This window comes from Scleropages formosus, chromosome 14 (assembly GCF_900964775.1).
Source record: "Scleropages formosus chromosome 14, fSclFor1.1, whole genome shotgun sequence".
Classification (NCBI taxonomy): Eukaryota; Metazoa; Chordata; class Actinopteri; order Osteoglossiformes; family Osteoglossidae; genus Scleropages; species Scleropages formosus.
The window spans coordinates 20,095,689-20,111,827 of NC_041819.1; the positions used below are offsets into that span (position 1 = coordinate 20,095,689).

Below are 16,139 nucleotides of genomic sequence, written 5' to 3' on the forward strand. Positions count from 1 at the left end.
AAATAATCAATGCACTGAATACACTAACTGATGACAGTATTTTTTAAGGGATGCATATGGGACAGATTTTATTTATCTCAACAGAAACAGCCTCAGACATGGTTCACTGGAAACAGGAACAGCACTTTTAGATTGTTTAGTTTTTAGTACTTTATAATCAGAAAGTAAGTAAAAAAGACCATTCAGTTTGTGTGTTCTTTATTGATCATGAGCATCCACTTCAGCTAATAGAGATATAAATTAAAGTGTAAATTTTTGTGGAAGTTAGTCATTCAGTTTTCCAATGGGAATTTTTCATCACAGGACTTGTAATCTGTAGGGGTCCTGATGCTGTGCTTTTATTAATATACATAACTAGAACTTCTCATGCTGAAATGTTTGGCAGACTTACTATACTTAAATGCGACATGGATTCAGTAGAAGTCCTCCTCTAATTGAGAGGAACAAAGAGTTAAAAAGAGGCAAAGAATCTGCTACACTTTGACAGGTTCTCCAAACCCTGGTAACTCACTACATGTACCCCATGTGTCACTACACATCAGGCGTCTCTAGACAGTGATATGATGCACATAAAATTTCTTGACCGTCTTCTATATTTTTCATGTATGCTGCATTTCTTTATTTTTTTGTATGTCTTGTTGCTTCTTACTCTGTCTTAATTTCTTAAGCCATGAAGCTGAGTAAATTTAAATTTTTGCCTATGGTACTTGCTGAGCAAGAGATGTATTCCTGAGTCAAATGAAGTAAAACTTGACACCTGTATGCATTTAATAAAATCAACTGCCATTCAGTGAGAAGCGCTGGATTCATCACCTGAAAAAACTCAAGATTGTTCAACAAAACATTATATACAAAACTGCTGATAAATATGTGTCATTGAATTCCATCAACTGTCACATGAAATATACAGCAATGTTCTGAAGGGTCCCAGATCAAATGGCCCCCTCCCCCCTCACATTTTGTGAACACATCACTCCTTATTTACATTCATGTGAAATTATCTAAAATGTCTATGAATATCTTCTGGGGGTATGATGTCTGCACTATACTGTAATATGCTTTAGCAAGTGTTACTAGATGATGATAACCTTATGATGCATTGAGGGAGACACGGGAGCTTGTCTTTGACTTGTCTGTCAGAGACAGTGAGAGGTTTCCTGTATACAGTAAAGTCTTCCATGTCTGCCTTGGGTCGGGGGGGTGGGGGCATCCAGGAACAAAATCCCAGGTTCTTTCACAGAATTTCTAACTCCCTTAAGGAATAGAATGTCTTCATACCATATTCCTGTTGACATCTGTGACATCTTCAGTGGTGTTCATACAGCTTTGAAAGTTTTATCCCTCTATTTTATTGTTAATGCACAACCTGAATTCTGTTTTTGATGAAGCTATGGAACTTACTGCAGGTTCATTACTCTTACACATTTGACAAGGACATGTATTTTATAGTTATGGTCCACACCAGAGGCTCCCAGCAGAAAATTTGTGTTTCATTTAAATGTCTAACTTTCTAAGTAAGTGGTAATCCAGACGAATTGTGAAATGTCTGCACAGCCTTTTGGAACCTGTTGGACAGAGTTTTAATACCACTGCTGCTGAATAACAACCTTTTGCCCTTATGTTGTGCAGTGGCGTCACTAGGGGTGTGGGGGGTGCGGACCGCACCGCGTGACACAATCAGAGGGGGGTGACACCGAAATGACTACTTAAAATTTTGTGCAGTGTTTCAGTAGAAATGTATTATTTTTATAAAAATATCCCTGTAGTTCGTTATAACAAAAAAAAAAATAAAACATTTTTCGTTACAAAGACCACCTTTCATGTATCATTAGAGCCACAAGGATAAAACTCTATGCTAATTTCCTTTTCGAACCTTCCAATGCGCTCCGCTCACAGCTCTCATTATTACCCAATTACAGTGACGCTTCGGGTCACGTGGTTTCGTCTTCGCGCGCTACGAGCGCACAGTCACAGTCTTCGCGCGCTACGAGCGCGCGCTCTTGTTTTCATCGCCGCTGCTGTTTCTGTAGTCGCCGGTTTAGTCAATCTTTCTGGTGCTTTACCTACAATATTGTAGTAATTAGTATTTGTGAACCTATAACAATAGCGTTTAAGTAAACATTGTTTGATCTAGTTCTTAACCGTTTCTACTTCGAATTCTATTGTTTTCTTACCGAATTTTGACTTCAACTCCGAATGTAAATATATTATTGTGCGTATGATATAATATTCGAATTTAAAGGTGTAGTTTTAATTTTGCTAGTTGTTTATGACACTAACTATTGCCATTACATTCAGTGATAGGGGAATTAGGATTTACGAGTATCAAAAACATTACTAAGGATTCTGTATGATTTGGTACTGGAGGAGGTCCATGGCGGGTGTCCCTCCCCCGGGGGTGACGCCAACCCTAGGGACACCGATGCTGCTGTGTACGTGGAACAAGTCTTGACCGGTTGATTCTCCTCGGTGTAGCATTATCAATCGGTACGTGAAATCCATATGAAAAACAAAATACCAAAGCTACTTTTGTCATTGATTCACAGCACAAAACAAAGGGTCACAACACAGTCACAGGCAGAAAGTAACTGCACCAAGAAATAATTTGTAAGTACATATACAGATATACACAGCCACCTTCATTATTTATTCAGGGAAAAATTCCGCGCCCTTCTCTTCTGTCCTTTTATAATAAGACACAGTTATTCGGTCCAAATTAGGGTCCCTTCGCGCGGACGCCCCCGTCGAAGTTCTCATCATGCTTGCGTCGCTTACAAATGGACCACTTAGGATTGTTGTTGAGCTTGCGGAGAAACTTTGAGAAGAGTACAGTGGCATCTAAAAATAGCATCGTCTCCTGCGAGCACTGTGACCAGGAGCCTGGAGCTGCCCATGTGGCCCCCAGGGACGCGGACCTACAGGAGATCAGTTGTGCCCTGCGCTCGCTCATCCGAGTCCCGCTCCTCCGCGACTCCGCTAACAACTCCGCTGTGCAGAACAGTAACAGTGTCGTGGGACGTTTTTATTCCAGGACGCTGCGCTGTTCGGAGCTCCAGTCCGGACCGGTCATCAGTGAGGACTCTCTCTAGGGCTCATCCAAGACCCCAGGAGTAAACACAGTGCCACCTGCTTGTCTCTCTCGATTAGTGATTCGCTGTCTTTTTATTCTTCAGTTTTTTTTTTTTTTTTTGTCGTCCACTCTTGTGCCATCGTGCTCCGCATCCCAAGGTAAGCACAACGTGGGATCTTGGGATCGGGTCCGAAGCCGCGCGCTGTATTAATACCCTGGAGAATCCAGGTGGACGTGCTCTCCGTGGTTTCATATATGCCCTTCCCGCCCTCGCGCATCTGCTCTGCGGCACGAGGCAGGGCTTCCCCACCGCACTGACTGAGTGAAACTTCCACGATGTCACCGAGCTCTCAGTTTTCCCGGGAAGATGATCTGCGGCAGGCAGCGTATTATTCAAAACCCAGAACTGGGGGAGGTCTAGGAAACAGACACCTGCTTGAAGTTCGGCGGCGATCAGAGCTCCGCGGGTCAATTTATGGTGTCATTTGCTTAGATAACTTCTGAATGATCCAGTCTCTGGAGCACATACGTACACAAACACACACGGACACAGGCGCGCGCCCGCGCGCGCACACACATAGTACACTTGCATCATGCACAGTGGAGAGATAATCTGAAATATGGATTTAACTGGTGGCCAATCAATTAATGGTGTTCATTTATGGTGTTAACTGCTGTCGCAGTGCTTCAAAACAGCTGTGTGCTCCCAGTATGGGAATTAAAAAAAGAAATTTCCAGAAAGAACGGGTTGCTAGAGCACAACAGCCTGGTGCTTTTCGGAGACATCCCGGTTTCTAATCCCCATCGCACTTCCTTCAGTCTGGAGGGAGTCCTGCGAAGCTGCGGTGAAATTAAAGACAACTGTGATTTTTACACGCTTCTGGAAGAATACAGTACCCGCAAACGGACTGTGACTGTGTCATTGCTGTGAAATCGGACACGGATTTGTAAGGCTATACCTCACATTTTATTTCTAGCAAGAACTGGAGAAACTTGACAACTAGAGGAAGTTCTGTCAAAAATCCAGGCCCCGTGTGTCTACACGGAGGAGTCCACAGAATGTGTCCTGAGAAACCAGAAGTGGCATGTAATTTTGTCAGTATATTCCATCCCTGTGTGTCATACCTGAAGTCGATCATGTGTTGCACTCTTGGTGGCCTGGATCATAGAAATTTTCAGGTTTAAATAGTTCATATATTAATTAAATATTGTTTGTAATGCATGATTTGTGTTGCAGAAAAGGAGCACAAAACAATGTGTTCTGAATGTTGTTTCATTTGATTTTCTCTAGCAAAATAAAAAATATCCCCACCTAAGTCAAACTGATACAATAAATCCATCCCCTATAGGTGTATAACTCCGAGTAACTGAATCCGTTAAGATTTGCATTCCGTGAACACACAATACTGAATGATTACTGAATTGATTACTGAATGATCCCTGGATGATTGCTTAGAAATTAGGGAATAATTAGCATTTTGGCTAAATTGCAAAAAAAAAAAAAAAATAAATAAAATATCGTTACACTTGCTCAGGACTTGCCAGTTCATCCAACAGAAGACATTTACAGAAGACAAAAAGGCCCGTTTTTCCAGGAGAAACTTTAAAAAAGTCGCTCTCATAACAAGGAAAACCGCGATTTTGTCGCTTTACGTAGCTTTGCTTGTAAAACCTTCGGTCAGGCTGGTGAACTGCTGGTGTTGTATGTATTTATTTATTTGTTTGTTTGTTTATGTCATAATTACATTATCGTTCCCAGACGCCCGCTCCTCTGCGCGTCTCATAAGTGGATCACACACACATCCGTGGGTATCCTGCGTGGTCACGGCTCGTCTGCTCTCATTTCTCCACAGCCCCTAGTACTTGACAGACCCCTCTAGTTCTAGAAGGATGTTCCCCCACGCTTGGGAAATATTATTTTAATCCGCATTTTTCTGTCTAGTCTGACGTCGAGACACGAGGAGCGTGTTTTTCTTTTCTTTTCTTTTTTTTTTTGTTTCTACTTTGCTTTTTTCTTTCAGATTTTTTTTTTTTTTTTTTTACGACGGAAAGCCTCGTCTTTTGTATGGAACGAGGCGTGATTTTTGGTGGATGCGTTTTTCCATCGATGTGCATTGATGTAGCGGAAAACGTGGCAGGGACGAGGTAAGATGTGCAGTGTGACCACAAAGAAACACCGCTGCCCTCTCTCCTTTTGTGCGTGTGTGTGTGTGTGTGTTTGTGTGTGTGTGTGTGTGTGTGTGTGTGTGTGTAAGAAGAGTTTACTGCTCAAGTCCAGAAGGGAACCGAACGGATCAATAATGCCAGTTTTACAGAACACCGACAGCATCCAGACCGCCTGCATGAACATTATTTATGTGCATTAATATGAATGTTGCAACACACATTGGCGCTCCTTGCAAACGTATAACGGGGTTATAATGACTGAAACGCAGGCTTTGCAGCACATGATCCACCGCCACGAGTGTTTCCTTTGTTCAAACGTGATTTAATGCCGCTAATTTGCCTGTGTACTTATAATTTCGCCCCCCCCCCTCCCCCCCCCTTACAGAAAGCCCATCTCACAACCCGGGACTCTTCGGGGAGAATCCGAAAGGTTTTTCCAAAGAAGCCGTGTGCAGAAGAGGGGATTTCATTTCCACTGTTAATCGGGAATTTAACGCGTCCAAACTGGGATCTATGAGCGGAAAAGTGGCGAAGCCCAGCGAAGAAAAGGATGATTGTAAGGGTAAGAGACGAGCCGCGCGCGCATCTCTCGAACCCACTGAAGCGACCGCGAGTCCGTCTCGTCTGCACAGCCTCTTTATTCACCTCCACACTGTTGCCCGTGCGATGCTGGATGCTGAGATTTCAGTGTGAGACGTGCGGTGGGCAGTTGTGAGGTTGGGGCGAGGGGGGGGGGGGGGGGGTTGAGCTCGAGGATGAGCTCCCTGTCAGTGTTGTTCTGGAGCATCATTTGGACACCCTTTGTTGGACCACTTTGTCCTTCACGACGCTCGTCGTCGCCGGGTTTCGCGAAAATACACTGATGCAGACGGAAAGAAAAAGGGAGCCGAGAACAAGGGCAAGGAAGGAGCGGAGCGGCGTCCAGCGCGTTGTGGGACGTGCGCTGAAGCGCCGCTCGCGCGCGCCTGGAATGGGAGCGCTGTCGCTTTAACGTCACACAAAAAAAAAAAAAAAAAAAAAAAACACTGATGTCACTTGCATCCTGTTGCGGTTGTGAGCGTGTGCGCGCGCGCGCGCGCGCTGGTGTGTGGGTGGTTCCTACTGTACGTGTACGTCCATGCGAATGTCTGGGGATGTATTATATATATTTATATATACATACAGTTAAATTTGCATTGATTGATTTATATATATATGGTGTATTCTCGAGGGGGGTGCGGTGGCGCAGTGGCGCAGTGGGTTGAACCACAGTCCTGCTCTCCGGTGGGTCTGGGGTTCGAGTCCCGCTTGGGGTGCCTTGCGGCGGACTGGCGTCCCGTCCTGGGTGCGTCCCCTTCCCCCTCCGGCCTTACGCCCTGTGTTGCCGGGTAGGCTCCGGTTCCCCGTGACCCCGTACGGGACAAGCGGTTCTGAAAATGTGTGTGTGTGGTGTATTCTCGCCACAGTACATTTAATAAGGTTACGCGTAGCCTTGTTTAGTGGACATATTCGGTTATTATCATTTATGATGATGGGATGCAGTTTGCATGATCATCATGCAGTTATTTATGCCGTACAGTTTTCTGGAATTATTTCCCGCGCCTCCGTGAATCAATGTAAGCATTGATTGCCATGGAGACAAACGTGAGCTGGGAACACACTTCAATGAAATGTTTGGTGTCATTGTAACCAGTTCTGTGGAGTTGTCCCGTCGGGCACGCAGCAGAGTCACACTGCAGCAGTGTTTCCAGCAGAACACCAGCCGTCAGTGGGTTTCAAACTAACAGCTTTAAGTCGGGGACACACCTTACAGAAATGCGCGTTTTCACCCTTCCAGCATAAATCAAGTACTAAATCATGAGTGCATCATTAGATCATTCATATGTGAATATGCCATCATCATCAGAAACACAGTTCAGTTTCCAAGACAACAGCAAGAATACACAATGAGTGACAGTTTCAATGTGTCTCTCCTACTACTACGCAGTGTCAGGGTGTTGTTCCCTAATCATCACTACATGACTGTAGAAAACTGCAAATGTTTTTTTTTTTTTTTTTTCTCACTTCTTGAACAGCTTTTCATAATTGGCTGACTTCAAGGAAATCTGTCTTTTTTCTGTGCAGATTAAAATTAAATTAATCAGTAATATGCAGTTTAGTCCTTTTAGATTGCTTTTAAGAGTTGTAGCAAGAGTTCATTCTGTATTTGTATTTTTTTTTTTATGTGGAATTTGACCGTGTCCAGTTTTTCAACACTTTTTTTTAATCTTTTTAAACTTATTTTGACAAATCCACTCTTACTGAACTGAGCAACTGGTGCAGAGTACTAGAGAATAAAGTAAATGAGTTATGCCGGTGGGGGGTGAGGTGGCGTAGCGGGTTTGGCCGGGTACTGCTCTCTGGTGGGTCTGGGGGTTAAGTCCTGCTTGGGGCGCCTTGTGATGGACTGGTGCCCTGCCCTGTCCTGAGTGTGTCCTCTCGCACCCCGTGTTGCCCGGTTAGGCTCTGGTTTGCCGTAGCCCCTCTCAGGAAGAGGGGTTTCGGACAGCATGTGTGTGGCTTATGCCGGTTTTCCCAGTATACAATGTTAGTAGCCCTTTTTTGTGTTCAGACAATGGATTGACAGCACTTCTAAGGGCCTGGAAAGGCACGGACAATAATTCATTGTACTTTTACCTAAAGTTCTTGAATGCCCCCAAATGCTCCAGGTGAATGTTTAGAGAAGTATGTAGTGTGGACTTGATTTTACTAACAAAAAGTCTTTCAGCCTCAATTGAGAGTAATCAGTGAGTCAAGATCCAGTCCTAACTGGGTCGCTTCAGTGCTGGCAGTAATGGGATACAAACCCATATTTGCTAATGGTACCAGGTAAATTCTACAGGTAATTTTGCAGTATGTAGCCTTTGCAATGGCAGTCAGTATTAATGCAAATGTAAAAACATCCTGGGACTGTATGGCTGCTCTGTACTGTAAGAGCTAGTGTCCAATCTGAAGAGCATTTCCATTTATTCATTTAGCTGGCACTTTTCCCAAAGTGACTTACAGTGTTAATCTACCTACAATTTTGTGCCTGTGTGTACAGCTGGTAAATTTTTACTGTAGCAATTTAGGGTACAGTACTCAAGGGTACTACAGTCAGAGGTAAGAGTCAAACCTGCAACCTTTGGGTCCAAAGGCAGCAGTTCTAAGCACTACCAGCTGTCCCATTTTGACTAGGATTGCTGCCTTCTGCTTGGGACATATTGGTTGGATGCTCAGGATGTCCTCACAGAGTTTCTACACAGTATTTTAGTCTTTGTTTATACAACATTACTTAGCCTGCACACTGTTAAGATCAGTGTATTCAGTTTGTGGCTTGATACATACTTTGAAATATCTTATGCCAAAAGCTGAACTCCATATCGAGAAATCAGCAGAAATCGGGAGCAGGATTTGGAATTGTTTTATTAATCACAGACGTAGCCCCCTTCACTCAGGTTTCTAGCACTGTGGCAGTTATTCTAATGTTGTTGATGCAGTGAGATACAGTATTCTGCTTGTGCCAACTCTTATTACTGTCTTAATGTCGATAAAGTAAATTTAAGTAATATACCCTATCTGAGACTTCTGGCATTACTGAATGCTGATGGGTGACAGGTCCCTTTGCACATCAGAAGTATTCAATATCTTTAAGTAATTTTGCTATTTTAAAATAGTTTAATTTTACTCTGTTTTTTTAGAGTTGTAAAGCTTACATCAAAATAATTTGATCATCTCTCTTGCCAGACATATAATAAAGCTATCGTAGAGCATAATAACTCAAAAAATGTTTTGGTAGTCTGGGGATGAAGGGAAACAGAAACCTTTTTTTATGTACAAACCTGTGCTTTGGAACAAAATGAAATTATTAGGCCTTTCATTTTTTCAAGCTTGCACAAAGTGGCTCAAGTTTAGTATTGTGTGCTGAAAGGTGGTGAGTAGGTTTGAAATGAGTGGTTTTGGATAAGGCTTCTGCTGAGGTATCGTTGACAGAATTGCAAGCCACACACTTTATCATTTACAGAATAGGGTCAAACTGATCTTCTGAGATCACCATCCGTCACCTCTACCCTAGAAATTATTTGAGGAGATGCATGCGCTCAGTAAGCAAGGCACTTAGGAGGTATTTGCATTTCTTGGAGATGCCACGGTAATAACGCATTGAACTTGAATTACTCTGCTGTGTAGATGATGTGAATAGGACATTTTAACTCATAATGCTGTTTCTGTCTTTCTCCAACAAAAGAAGTTGAGTCAGAGATAAGTGACTGGTTAGAGAGACCAAGTAATTAGGCCATCAAGTACTTCTACAATACTTCTGAGGTACTTCAGGTCTTTCATTGTAAGTGCCCTTATTTAATATCTCCTTTTAAAGTGCTAAATGTCTTTTCAATTATTTGACAGTTTCCGAGAATGGGTTTTGCGTGCCTTTTCTGGAACCCTCTTTAAAAAGGAGGCAAAGAGAATCAGTAAAGAATATTTAAGGTTCAGTAAAATAAAAACTCTTGCAGAACACGCTAATGAAGATACACCTTACTCTTATGTGTGCTTTAACTCTATTCAAAACCCCCATGTAACGGAAATCCGGAAACAGCCATAATTGATATGATTAACTTATTTTATACATGGCATAAAGCTGAAAGTGATCATTTTCTTCAGCTCTTAATATACTGAAGCTGTGAAAAATAATTAATGATCAACAATGACGAGGCATCATATAATGTTTACTAACTAGTGTTAAGTTGGGGGAACAGATTTTTACATTTCACCTGAAATATGTGAAATGGGCACAGCTTCAGCATGAAGAGGGATACTAAAGTGACAGTGTTAAGTAAATTTGTTCCATTCGGCATTTTGTGTAGGAATTGATGGTTTAGAGTCAGCTAATATTATAAAAGTGATATGTTACTCTTCATAGCAGTTATTTCAGCCAACAGGACAACAAGAGTTTCCTGCAGCAGGCTGGAATCGCATCCAGGTTGTACCCTGCCTCACTCTCTGTGCTTCTGTGATAGACTTGGACCATGATGGCCCTATGTTGGACAGGTGGTCATTGATGGATGGATGGAGGGATGGATGGATGGATGGATGGACGTGTTCTTTTCATTATTACCTAAAAGAGGTGAGAGGAGCCCCTCTGATTGCATTAAATCAGTTTTCATAAGCTGTGTGTTTTTCTTTGTATTTTTAGTTGAGCTGTTGTTGGCTACTGGTTTTAAATGCCTGTTACCAAAATGGATATATAAAGGTTTTCCCAGTAACTAAGTATTTAACGTTGGGATAAATGTTAAAGTTCTTTGTAACTTTCTCTGCGGAAATTGAACTCTTATCTTACACCTCAGCTATACACCTACCTATGTGGATTCAAGAACGAGCCTCATGTAACAACAAATACAGCAGCTACTTCAGTACAATTGTGACATTAGATATGCAGATCAGAAAGCAAACACTGGTGTATGGATGCAGAACTATTTTTCCAGTGAACTGTTAGTTCAAATGCTTGTGCATCTATGATTATGCAAGTTTTTGCAATGTGCAAGAGGGTTGGGTTTGAAATTAGCAAGCCTTTTGCTTGGCCCCTGTGGATGTTCTATTTTAAAGCATAAGGAGTATTAATTCTTGGTCTGGACACTAACTAATTAAAGTTTGTAAAATTATAACAAGGATTAAAGCAGGGGTAAAAGAGAACAGATATGGCTGGAGCAATGTTAATAAACAAAGGCGATTTTATAATCCGCAGTGTAATAACTTTTAATTGCTAGGTGAATATGTTTGCATATTCTGGCCTGGGTCTTCTAACTGGGCTGGAGAAGTGCGTCCTTTGGGTCTGAATCGCTACACTTCTGTAATCCAGATTTTATATTGTACATATAATAATGACCTGATCTAGCAGTTATTGAAATTGGATGGATGGATGGATGGATATAATAAAAATTGATTATACATAATGAAATGTATATGTTCATAAATATTTGGGTTCTTACTCTGTGGAACCCACCCAGAAACCAAGAGCAAGCTGAGGTCTACAGACATTAGCAAAAGCAGGAGGTGGGCATCTCTAGACAGCAATTAACAGCCATCAAGGTAGCAGGTAATGGGGTCCTTGCATCCAAGGACGGCTTTTCAAGACAGAGAGAGCAGATCCTTGCGCTGGTGAGCACTGCTGTCTGTACAGTGAGAAGATTTGGGGGAGAAAAAAAAAAACGCATTGTGAGGGAATGTTCTAAATATAGCAAGTATCTCGTCAAGGTCCCAGAAGCTAAATTCACGCAGTCTGGAGCAATGAGCATCACGGGTGCGGCTGAGTTTCTTCACTGAGAGGCGAATCGGGAGGAAAGATTACTTCTATAATGAGTCACAGCCATGTTAAGGAACCAGACATAAATATGTTTGCATGTATGTATGTGCTAATTATTTGAAACCAATTCATTATGCCACATGTTAATATTTGAATGTACATATGCGTGCATGCACTTGGCTTGCAATGTATTGCATAAATAATCAAAAAATTTGTGGATAACATAGAAAGGGTTGAAGTGAAGACCAAAGGCAAAAGAGCTCAGTGTATAAGGGGTAGAAGATGCAGGGAGAAGCTCTTTGTGTTGAGCAGCACTGGCCTGTTTCTTAAACACCCCAATTCTGCTTCTGTGGCTCTGTACTGTTATTTTCTCTTACCCTGCAAAGGATTGGCATCCCATCTGGTACTGCGCCTAGCCTATTGCTCTGTGTTTCCGGGATGTTCTCCAGACAGTCACGACCCAGCCTTAGGATAAGTAGTTATGGATAGTGAGTGAGCGTCGCTTCCTGTCCGTCCTGCGGCTTTCTCATTCGGTGACAACGTTCGTGTAGATTTCATTTCTAGGTTTTCACCAGCATTTGTGCTTCTTTCCTTGAAGCAAAACGGTTGGCATTAATGCCTCTATGGTAACCGGGATGCCTTCGGAAGCACAGCGTGCGGAGCTGTCACATCCGGATGTGAGTCCGACAAAGACACGTTTTGCCGTAACGTCCCAACACACACGTAAAGTATCAGGACCCCATGTCCTAAGTCTGTTATATCACATCTGCGCTGTATTTTACCCTTTGCATAGTGCAAACACAGTGCAGATGTGATATAATAAACGTAGAACAAAGAGATGGAAATTATGCTTGTGCAAGTTACTAAATGAAAAAGGAATATGTGATTAGAACATAGAGGCATCACAAGATACAGGACTGGAAAGCGGGAAGCGGACAGGCTTGCAGAATGCCTAGACCGGACAGAACTCGGGACTCAAACACAAACACCGACGGGACAGGACTGGGAAAAGCGATGAGTAAATAAGGCATTAGAGTGCTGATCAAGAATCCGCAACCTTGGGTATGTTCTTTGTTCCTTTTATAGCTGTTGATTGTTGAGTATGAGATTATGAACGGGTGTGTGGATTTGGGCTTGGGAGAGTGTTACGCCTCCTGTTGTCGCAGGGGTTATTACTCATCAGATGTAACAGAGCTCATAACATAATATGACTAATGTGGTCAAATATAAGACCCTGGTTATAAGCCTGGTTATAGACCCTGGTTAAAGCCTACAAATGCATCAATAGGACTGTTCCCAGATAACTACAAGACGTAATCAACCTCTACGCTCTTCCAGATCTGCCCGCTTGGTGGTCCCACGCACAAAAGGTAAAGCACGGAGGTTCTCGGTTCTGGCTCCGTTGTGGTGGAACAACCTCCCCCTCTCACTCAGAACTGCTGAATCCCTGTCCACATTTAAAAAGGGTCTTAAAACTCACATCTTCCAGACTCACTTCGCCCTCGATCTCTTAAGCTCATGCAAAGTGTAAATGATGCAGCATAACTTTGAGATCATGCCCGGATAAGCCTTTATGCAGCTACTCATATGATGAACATTGGTGCATATGGTCGAAAGAAACAAACTGTACTTAATCACACATCTGTATCTATGTCTCTCTTTCTGCTAATGTAATGAACACATTGTATTTTCTATGAGATGTACGTCGCTTTGGAGAAAAGCATCTGCTAAATAAATAAATGTAAATGTAATTAATTTCTTTAATCACCCTAAACCTCACATTTTTGGGAGGCCGGAAGCTGAAGCAAAGAGAGGTCACTGCAGTATACACCGGAATGTTTTGTGTCGTCAGGGATCGCTTCCGTTAAACTCGATGGAAGGTTAAATCGGGACACTTTGCTAGACTGCAGCACACTTCCCTGTTTTAAATTAACAGTTGGCTTGAAATAGAAACCATTTTTGATGGTTGGCATTAACTCAATCCCGCAGAATTGATTTTGCTATGTCAGAATCAATCCTCTGGGAAAGGAGACATTGCTGGATATACATTCAAGTCAGTCAAGATGAATTGTCCAACGGAAAAAAACATTAAGGAAGACCTAGTGTCTTTGTAAACTTGCAGTTCGAAAAAACTTGTTCATCCAAATGAGAAATTCCGTGCTCAGAAATAACATCACCTGTGCCATTGGCTTTCTGTAGAGCAGGAGTGGAAATTTAGTTCCAAACCAGTGGATCAAAGAGAGAGTTTGTCACTTGAGTTTATTAGCTGCCGCTTTTAATCATTATTTTAATCTTTATACCGAATGCGCCGGGGGGTGCAGTGGCGCAGTGGGTTGGACCACAGTCCTGCTTTCCGGTGGGTCTGGGGTTCGAGTCCCGCTTGGGGTGCCTTGCGACGGACTGGCGTCCCGTCCTGGGTGTGTCCCCTCCCCCTCTGGCCTTACGCCCTGTGTTGCCGGGTAGGCTCCGGTTCCCCTGTGACCCCGTATGGGACAAGCAGTTCTGAAAATGTGTGTGTGTGTGTGTGTGTGTGTATACCGAATGCGCTTCCATTGATAGGGTGTTTTGTCAGGCCACTCATGGCTTGCAGTAACTGCTCTTAAACTGTCCACTCTGACAAGTCCAGTATCATTGCTTTAGCCTCAATTTCACAATGTGTAATACAATTGCTCTCGGGCACTTTTTAATGCTGATATTCTGCTCACATTCTATAGACAAAAGGTCTAGTAATCAGGTGACATCTTCAGTGAAAGACATTAACATTATTGCTTTGAGAGTATCGGTATTCGGGGGGGTGCGGGCTTGGCCAGGTCCTGCTCCGTGGTGAGTCTGGGGTTCGAGTCCTGCTTCGGGTGCCCTGTGATGGACTGGCGTCCCGCCCGGGGTGTGTTCCATCAGCTCTGCCCCTTGTGTTTGCTGGTTTAGGCTCCGTTTTACTGCCACTTTGCTCGAGACAAGTGGTTATAGACATTGTGTGTATGTGTGTATATGAGGGTTCATTAAGACAGCTGATAGCATAACAGTTTGAGCTACTGCTTCTAGAGCCAAAGGTTACAGGTTTGATTCCCACATCTCACTGTAGTACCCTTGTGCAAGGTACTTACCCTAAATTGCTGCAGTAAAATTACCCAGCTGTATAAATGGCTAAATAATTATAACCTTAATAGTGTAAGTTGCTTTGGAGAAAGGCTTCAACTAAATGTAGTTAGAGATCTGATGTATTTTTGAATTTAGGAGGAGCTATGTTCAGTTTGCAGGTCTGCTTTGGGAAGCAATAAAGCAGTTATGCACCTTAATTTTGGTATTAAGGGTCCTTTAGGGTCAAGGGTGTCTTTCAAGCCCTGAACATTATGGGGAATTCATAAAACTAATGGGTGCAATTAGCAGTTTATGTACTTACAAGCCTTCCTCAGAACCACCCAGTTAAGTGTCGTGATGTTCCCTCCATTCGCTCAAATGACATAATGTGCCGGCAACCCGCTGGGAGCTCTATTGTGGGGGGCTTGATGTCATTACGGGATGCGGAATTGAAAGGGGTCAGAGTACCGCACTCAGTGGTGACCACGCTGTGTCTTGTTGTCTGAGCTGGCTGCCTGCCTCATGAGCCCTGGGGTTCAGATGGACCCCCAGGGGGCCTCCTTCAGGTATGAGGTGCTGCATATTCCCCCTTGCGCAAACTCGTCCCCGGGATCGAAGTGCTGCCCCCCTTCCACCATCGGACCATTTTTATCCAACACATGCTTGTGGAGCTGCGTTTGATAAAGCTACACTGGAAATGGGTCAGAGCTGAAATTCTGTACTGGGCAAAAGACAGGAAACATGGGAATTTGTGCATGCTCTGGCCGTTTTGTCCGTGGTGCATTTTTGTGCCATTGTGTCAATTTCTATGACCACAGTATTATCGTTGAACCTTAAACATTTCCAAAAATTTCCTACAGTGTTTCGGTGTGGCGAGCTCTGAGAACAGGTTTATTGTCAGTGTTACTCTGTGGTGACCTTAGCATGTAAGTATCACTGTCTGGTGCATTTCTAAAAGATGGACCAGACAGATCGGGTGGAGATGAAGGCAAAAGTATCATGCATGTTCATGGAATCAGCGTTTCTTACTGCGCCCGTTGAAGATTGCAGTTACGCCTTGACCACATCAAATGTGTCCTCTATTGGATGTGCTGAAAATATAATATTTTTGACCTATATAAAACGAGTTTTTACACCCTCCAAAACAGATGAGTGTAAGGATTCATAAATTATTTTCAGGACACGTTTTGGTGTTGTTCTTGGTCTTAGATGGTTGATTCCCCAGTTCCCCTTTTACTGATATGTGGTGTCTGGCTGCAGCCCATCAATGACTCCTCCTTGTGCTTGACCTGTTGCCCTGTGTTTGTCCCCCAGGTTTTGGCTATCGGAGCGTAGTGAGAGAGATGCCATTAGCAGGAGTAGCATCCTCAGGATTGCCGTTGGCTCTCAGGATGTGCTGTTTGCCCCAGAGGAGTCTATGTTTTTAGCTCTTTGTCCCGCCGCTCTTATTGGCTCCAATTGTTCTCTCAGACAGAAGAGAGAAAGAGGAAGACCGTTGAGTTTCAAGCAAAAGCCTTTCAGCATCCTAGA

General features: G+C 43.1%; 1 protein-coding gene across 1 annotated transcript in view; it reads left to right on the forward strand.

Moving 5' to 3' along the window:
• The first annotated feature begins 5,122 nt into the window (after positions 1 to 5,122).
• The window catches only part of LOC108928870 (fibroblast growth factor 13-like), a 112,024-nt gene continuing 101,007 nt past the window's right edge, over positions 5,123 to 16,139 (forward strand). Inside the window, exons 1-2 of the mRNA XM_018743058.2 lie at positions 5,123 to 5,215; positions 5,622 to 5,798. Of these exons, the coding sequence (XP_018598574.2) occupies positions 5,750 to 5,798 (49 nt within the window). The 5' untranslated portion in view covers positions 5,123 to 5,215; positions 5,622 to 5,749. The remainder of the gene's footprint in view (positions 5,216 to 5,621; positions 5,799 to 16,139) is intronic.